Source organism: Aulonocara sp. 'chitande type north' Nkhata Bay, linkage group LG22 (genome assembly GCF_057382095.1).
Source record: "Aulonocara sp. 'chitande type north' Nkhata Bay isolate Kocher_YH1m ecotype deep benthic linkage group LG22, A_spYH_male_GT1.1, whole genome shotgun sequence".
NCBI lineage: Eukaryota > Metazoa > Chordata > Actinopteri > Cichliformes > Cichlidae > Aulonocara > Aulonocara sp. 'chitande type north' Nkhata Bay.
Window position 1 is genome coordinate 24,348,610 of NC_141364.1, and position 7,944 is coordinate 24,356,553.

The 7,944-nt window shown below is 53.8% G+C and overlaps 1 protein-coding gene across 1 annotated transcript; it reads left to right on the forward strand.

Annotated features, from left to right (window-relative positions):
• Positions 1-1,039: 1,039 nt before the first annotated feature.
• On the forward strand, positions 1,040-3,420 carry LOC147304256 (uncharacterized). Its single transcript, XM_086280409.1, has 2 exons — positions 1,040-1,540; positions 1,610-3,420. The coding sequence occupies exons 1-2, from the start codon at positions 1,088-1,090 to the stop codon at positions 3,080-3,082; spliced, it is 1,926 nt and encodes a 641-aa protein (XP_086136535.1). The 5' UTR covers positions 1,040-1,087; the 3' UTR covers positions 3,083-3,420.
• Positions 3,421-7,944: the final 4,524 nt, after the last annotated feature.

Sequence of the window (7,944 nt, forward strand, 5' to 3'; positions counted from 1 at the left end):
GACCAAAGAAAAAGTGGAAAACAGTTAAACATGAGAGGTTTTTGGACAAAGTTTGTGTTTTCCATTGATTAAGCACTGCTTCCAGCCAAGAGTGATGCCATATATGCCCCATAGCTGCAGAAAAGGCTAACATTGTTATCTTTTTACAAAAAAACAGCTGAACATGAGAGGTTTTTGGACAAAGTTTGTGTTCTCCATTCTTTAAGCACCGGTTCGAGCACCGTTTAAGCACCGGCACCATTTCAAAAGTACCTGTTTGGTACTGGTATCGGATAAAACCTAAACGATACCCATCCCTAGTAAGAACAGCAAATTACACACAGAGCAATATAAAATAACTAATAGAACAATAAGAAGCAAAGTAAGTAAATTTTAAAAAAAACAACAGGAAAAAATGCAGCATATAAAGAAAAAGAGCTGAAAAAATATTAAATGTGGGAGTGTGTCAGGGTCCTGGGTCTGAGCAACCCAGGATCCCTGAGCAGTTATGAATTATATTATTATTATTATATGTATTTTGGTGTTGCTGCTGCTCTTCTCCATGCTTGTAGATGTGAGTGTGTGTGTGTGTGTGTGTGTGTGTGTGTCTGCGGGTATGCTTGGAGGATGGAGCTCAGCCACCTGCAGGCCTGAGGGGTGTGGCCCTGCGGAAGGACTGGCCACACCCGAAGTCACACACCTGCTGCTGATCAGGCCTCGTCGGGGGAGCTACTTAGGAGAGAGTTGGAGCTCCCACCGACGCGGGATCATTTCCTTGAGACTCCACGTTAGTCGTCCCATTGAATTGAGTTAATGTGTGTAAGTGTATGCCCGCGGTTATTTGTGTCCTGACGGCTGCGTCTATTGTTTCCCGCAGGAGGAGCGTGGAAGGCACGAAGAGCAGCGAGCACCGGGGGGTGCTGACACGGGAGCGGAGAGCACAGAGACACGAACTATTCACGCAGAGACACGACAGTCTGGGAGAACACGGGGATTTATTGTTGTTTTTGTTCCACTCTGTAAATAAACACACTGTTTATACATAGAGCACCGCGCCTGGGTCCTCCTTCCCCACATCCCCACGGTCTGCCAGCCAGACCGTGACAGAATGATCCCGCCACTTATGGACCCAGCGGTCTCCGAGGAGAGGCTCAGGAGGGAAATTATGGACAAAGTGTACCGCATGTGTGACTTATGGTGGGAGAAGCCTGCGGAAGGTTCGCGTCACGCCGTGGAGAGGCGGCTGCAGGAGATGCTTTTTAAATTCCCCTGGCTGGTGGACTCCCTTAATGCGGTGGTCCTGGACTTCCTACTTTCCACCCTCCACCTCCACTCTCCTCCTCAGGCTGCCCACCAGCTCGGACAGCTGGTGGATTCACTGCCTGAGACGCCGGCCCCGACGCCGACACGGAAACGACGTTCGCGCCGCCAGCGTTCCTCACCGCAGCTAAATCCACAGACATCTCAACAGCCGGCTGTGGTGAGTCATATGGACAATTCATCGTCACTCACCTCAACTGTTTACTCTGGAGCTATGTTTATACGGTCAGCTGCCCAGCCGGTAGCCAAAGCGCAGCCCGCGGCCCAGCTGGTCGCTGTACCTCAGCCTATCGCCCGGCTAGTGATCCAGCCGTCACCTGCTGAATCATCCCCCGCGACATCTACCTCACCGCTTACCGTTTCATCCTGTTCACCATCCACATCACACGCTCAGCCATCTTCTCCACCAGCAGCAGCCTCCATTCCACTGCCCACTCCAGCGGCCTTGTCCGGAGAGAGCGACCTCACCCGCGTCCAACGCTTGATGGACTGGGTAACTCACACCACCAACACAAGGGCAAGAGTGGTGGGGTTAAACGCCATCGAGGCACTCCTGGAGGGAAACCCCTACCTCGGCCAGCTCAGGGGAGTTTCCGCCTGCCTTTGCACCCTGCGTAAAGCCCGGGGGGTAGTGCAAGCTCGGGAAACCTCAGACTTCGTCCAGCTGCAGCAGGAGCTCAGCATGCCCGAGCAGGAGCTCAGCGAGCCGGAGGAGCCCGCACCGTCAGCTGAGGCGCTCAGCGAGCCGGAGGAGCTCAGCATGCCCGAGCAGGAGCTCAGCGAGCCGGAGGAGCCCGCACCGTCAGCTGAGGCGCTCAGCGAGCCGGAGGAGCTCAGCATGCCCGAGCAGGAGCTCAGCGAGCCGGAGGAGCCCGCACCGCCAGCTGAGGAGCTCAGCGAGCCGGAGGAGCCCGCACCGCCAGCTGAGGAGCTCAGCGAGCCGGAGGAGCTCAGCATGCCCGAGCAGGAGCTCAGCGAGCCAGAGGAGCCCGCACCGCCAGCTGAGGAGCTCAGCGAGCCGGAGGAGCTCAGCATGCCCGAGCAGGAGCTCAGCGAGCCGGAGGAGCCCGCACCGCCAGCTGAGGAGCTCAGCGAGCCGGAGGAGCTCAGCATGCCCGAGCAGGAACTCAGTGAGCCGGAGGAGCCCGCTCTGCCAGCTGAGGAGCTCAGCATGCCCGAGCAGGAGCTCAGTGAGCCGGAGGAGCCCGCATCGCCAGCTGTGGAGCTCAGCATGCCCGAGCAGGAGCTCGGCGAGCCGGAGGAGCCCGCTCTGCCAGCTGAGGAGCTCAGCGAGCCGGAGGAGGAGCTCTCACTGCGAGCCGAGGAGGAGCTCTCGCTGCCGGCCGAGGAGGGTCCCGCTCGGCCGGAGGTCAGCGGACCGGAGGGACCTCCACGTCTAGCGCGGCCTCCTCGCCGTCCACGTCCGGTGCGTCCACGTCAGCGATCGGCGCGTCATGGACCTGTTGCCACGCCTCGCTGTTGCTCACCGGAGCAGCGACGTTGCCATCGGACCCGTGGCAGGCCACCGGAACCGTTCCACCGCCACCAGACCCGTGGCAGGCCGCCCGAGGAGCAGCGCCGCCGCCACCGGACCCGTGGCAGGCCCCCTGAACTGTTTTGCTGCTGCCGCCGGACCCGGGGCCGTCCGCCGGAGCTGCTACGTCGCCGCCGTTGGGCTCGAGGTAGGCCCCCTGAACTCTCTTGTTGTGTTGATGGGCCGCCTGTGACTGTTTGTGGCGTCTTTTCGTTTTCTTTTTGCACCGCTGCGGGATGCGCGGTCTGACTCTGAGACTGTGGACTGGGTCGGTTTGTTGTTTTGTTGTTTTTGCTTGTTTTGGTTCTGGCCCTCCGTCCTGGTTCCCCCAGCCGCCCGCCCTGGGTTGGTTGTGCTGTTTTTTGTTTTGGTTTTGGGGTCGTCGGGAGCCGACCCTTAGAGGGGGGGTACTGTCAGGGTCCTGGGTCTGAGCAACCCAGGATCCCTGAGCAGTTATGAATTATATTATTATTATTATATGTATTTTGGTGTTGCTGCTGCTCTTCTCCATGCTTGTAGATGTGAGTGTGTGTGTGTGTGTGTGTGTGTGTCTGCGGGTATGCTTGGAGGATGGAGCTCAGCCACCTGCAGGCCTGAGGGGTGTGGCCCTGCGGAAGGACTGGCCACACCCGAAGCGAAGTCACACACCTGCTGCTGATCAGGCCTCGTCGGGGGAGATACTTAGGAGAGAGTTGGAGCTCCCACCGACGCGGGATCATTTCCTTGAGACTCCACGTTAGTCGTCCCATTGAATTGAGTTAATGTGTGTAAGTGTATGCCCGCGGTTATTTGTGTCCTGACGGCTGCGTCTATTGTTTCCCGCAGGAGGAGTGTGGAAGGCACGAAGAGCAGCGAGCACCGGGGGGTGCTGACACGGGAGCGGAGAGCACAGAGACACGAACTATTCACGCAGAGACACGACACGGGAGTCTGGGAGAACACGGGGATTTATTGTTGTTTTTGTTCCACTCTGTAAATAAACACACTGTTTATACATAGAGCACCGCGCCTGGGTCCTCCTTCCCCACATCCCCACGGTCTGCCAGCCAGACCGTGACAGAGTGAAACCTGTACTTGTGTTCTATATTCAACACGAAAGCATATTGTGCAACAAAAGGATTCAAAGTAAGTAAAGTTTAACATAACGCTTCAAATGGAATTATCTAGTAGTGTTACCAGTAGTATTCTTCAGTTTTTCTAATATATCTCTAATTCACTTTTTCCTTCCTGTCACTTGTACGGCTGTAATAATTGAATTTCCCCACTGTTGGATTATTAAAGTCTATACTATATCCGTGCCCATGTCAGTGACATTAATCTGCAGCATTTGAGCCAGAATATATATATATATATATATATATATATATATATATATATATATCACTACGCTATCCAGCGTAGTGGTTAAACTACACGCCTTTGGAACAGAGGATCGCAAGTTCGATTCCTGGGGCGTCTGTATCCAGTAAGGGTCCTAAGGCTAGACCCCCTATGCTAAGCAAGCCTACCGCAGACATGAGCGAGACAGATAAATATGAAGGCATGCCGGCTCGGACGTCGCCTGGATCAACAAGGTCCGCGTCAGGTGTTGAGGAACCAGGGCACCCTGACGAAAAGTGGGCTACTGGAACAAGAAGGCATCGGTGGGCAAGGGACGAAAACAGGGCATTGTTGGAATGCTACTACGCAAGTAACCCCGGCGGAAGGGGCTACATGAATAGGATGAGGGACCTATGGATTCTTCGATACCCAACATCCACAATGACGGCGAAACAACTAGTAGCTCAGTGTTCCAACATTCGAAAGAAGGGACTGCTCTCACAGCTAGAGATTGACGAGGTACAACACAAATGCTACGGCAAGGAGGAGTCAGGACGCCAGGTCAGGGGGGAGATATCATCACCCCCACCCGAGATTGGGTACATAGCCCCAAGTGCGATAGGAGAAGGATCGTTGAGTGCGAGAGGAACTGACCTGAAAAATAGGATCATGGCCAAGCTTGAAACCTGGATCCCCCGTAGCCGGTTACCAAGATTACGTGAAGTACCCTCAGAAGGTCTGCTAGATGATGTTAATGCAGCACTACGGGCAATACCTACAACCACAATTACCGACACTAACAAGCTGATCTACAATACGGCAGCAGTGATCAGTGAGATGCTTGGTTACAAGTTGAACAGCCACAAGGGGCAGTACCCTCCATGGAGAAGGAGGCTAGAGGGCAAGATCAAAGTAGCACGGAGGGAGGTTAGCCAACTAACGGAGTTGCAGAAAGGTGCGACAAATAAGGTGCCTAAGAAATACAGCAAGCTGTCCATACCTGAGGCCTTGGAAACTGCCAAGCAAAGACTCACAGCCTTGGCCAGCCGCTTGAGGAGGTACACCAGAGAGATAGAAGGCAGGAGAATAAACCAGCTGTTCTCCACAGAACCAGCAAAGGTGTACTCTCAGTGGCAAGGGAACAATAAGAGAACAGCACCACCAAGGCTGGAGACGGAGCAATACTGGAAGAGCATATGGGAGAAGGATGCAACCCATAACGGCAATGCTCAGTGGCTAGTGGATCTGAGGGCAGACCACAGCGACCTCCCTGAACAGGGTCCAGTAACCATCACAGTGGCAGATATCCAAGAAAGGGTCTCCAGTATGAAGAGTTGGACAGCACCAGGGCCCGACATGGTTCACGCCTACTGGCTGAAGAAGCTGACTGCACTCCACGAGCGTCTGGCAGCACAAATGAACCAGCTGCTAGTTAACGAGAGACACCCGGAATGGCTAACTGAAGGCCGGACGGTCCTGATCCCCAAGGACCCCAAGAAGGGACCGGTCCCCTCCAACTACCGACCAATAACCTGCCTCAGTACTACATGGAAGCTCCTGTCAGGCATCATATCGGCTAAGATGAACAGGCACATGGGTCAATACATGAGCGGGACACAGAAAGGAATTGGCAAGAATACCAGAGGTGCAAAACACCAGCTACTGGTAGACAGAACAATCAGCCGAGACTGCAAGACCAGACTGACCAACCTGTGCACTGCCTGGATTGATTACAAGAAGACCTATGACTCAATGCCCCACAGCTGGATACTGGAATGCCTAGAATTGTACAAGATCAATGGGACCCTAAGAGCCTTCATCAGGAACTCAATGGGGATGTGGCGTACAACACTAGAGGCCAACTCCAAGCCCATAGCACAAGTTACCATCAAGTGCGGGATCTACCAAGGAGATGCTCTGTCCCCACTGCTGTTCTGCATAGGCCTGAACCCCCTCAGTGAGATCATTAACAAGACTGGCTACGGATACCGACTACGGAACGGAGCAGTTGTCAGCCACCTCCTGTACATGGATGACATCAAGCTGTATGCCAAGAGTGAACGAGACATCGATTCACTGATCCACACTACCAGGCTATACAGCAATGACATTGGAATGTCGTTCGGACTGGAGAAGTGTAGTCGGATGGTAACAAAGAGAGGGAAGGTAGTCAGAACTGAGGGGATTGAACTACCAGAAGGCAACATTGCAGACATAGAGGACAGTTACAAGTACCTGGGGATCCCGCAGGCAAATGGGAACCATGAAGAGGCCGCTAGAAAGGCTGCAACCACCAAGTACCTGCAGAGGGTCAGGCAAGTCCTGAGGAGTCAGCTGAATGGTAAGAACAAGATCCGGGCCATCAACACATACGCCCTGCCCGTGATCAGGTACCCTGCTGGGGTAATAGGCTGGCCAAAGGAGGAGATAGAAGCCACTGACATAAAGACAAGAAAGCTCCTGACCATGCATGGAGGGTTTCACCCCAAGTCCAGCACCCTGAGGCTGTACGCTAAGCGGAAGGAAGGGGGCCGGGGACTGGTGAGTGTCAGCACCACAGTCCAGGATGAGACAAGGAACATCCAAGAATACATTGGGAAGATGGCCCCAACTGACCGAGTGCTCAGTGAATACCTCAGGCAGCAGAAACCCAAGAAAGAGGAGGGAGACGAGGAACCATCATGGAAGGACAGGCCCCTGCACGGTATGTACCACCGGCAGATAGAGGAGGTGGCTGATATCCAGAAATCCTACCAGTGGCTGGACAAAGCTGGACTGAAAGACAGCACAGAGGCACTAATCATGGCAGCACAAGAACAAGCTCTGAGTACAAGATCCATAGAGGCTGGGGTCTATCACACCAGGCAAGACCCCAGGTGCAGGCTGTGTAAAGATGCCCCAGAGACAATCCAGCACATAACAGCAGGGTGCAAGATGCTAGCAGGCAAGGCATACATGGAACGCCATAACCAAGTGGCCGGCATAGTGTACAGGAACATCTGTGCCGAGTATAACCTAGAAGTCCCGAGGTCAAAATGGGAGATGCCCCCAAGGGTGGTGGAGAATGACTGAGCTAAGATCCTGTGGGACTTCCAGATACAGACGGACAAAATGGTGGTGGCTAACCAACCGGACATAGTGGTGGTAGACAAACAGAAGAAGACGGCCGTAGTGATCGATGTAGCGGTTCCGAATGACAGCAATATCAGGAAGAAGGAACACGAGAAGCTGGAGAAATACCAAGGGCTCAGAGAAGAGCTCGAGAGGATGTGGAGGGTGAAGGTAACGGTGGTCCCCGTGGTAATCGGAGCACTAGGTGCGGTGACTCCCAAGCTAGGCGAGTGGCTCCAGCAGATCCCGGGAATAACATCGGAGATCTCTGTCCAGAAGAGCGCAGTCCTGGGAACAGCTAAGATACTGCGCAGGACCCTCAAGCTCCCAGGCCTCTGGTAGAGGACCCGAGCTTGAAGGATAAACCGCCCGCAGGGGCGTGCTGGGTGTTTTATATATATATATATATATATAGAGAGAGAGAGAGAGAGATAGGAGAGAGAGAGAGAGATGAGAGAGAGAGAGATAGGAGAGAGAGAGAGATAGGAGAGAGAGATAGGAGAGAGAGATAGGAGAGAGAGATAGGAGAGAGAGGAGATAGGAGAGAGAGAGAGAGAGAGAGAGAGATGAGAGAGATAGATAGGAGAGAGAGAGAGAGAGAGAGAGATGAGATAGATAGATGAGAGAGAGAGAGAGAGATGAGATAGATAGATGAGAGAGAGAGAGAGATGAGAGAGATG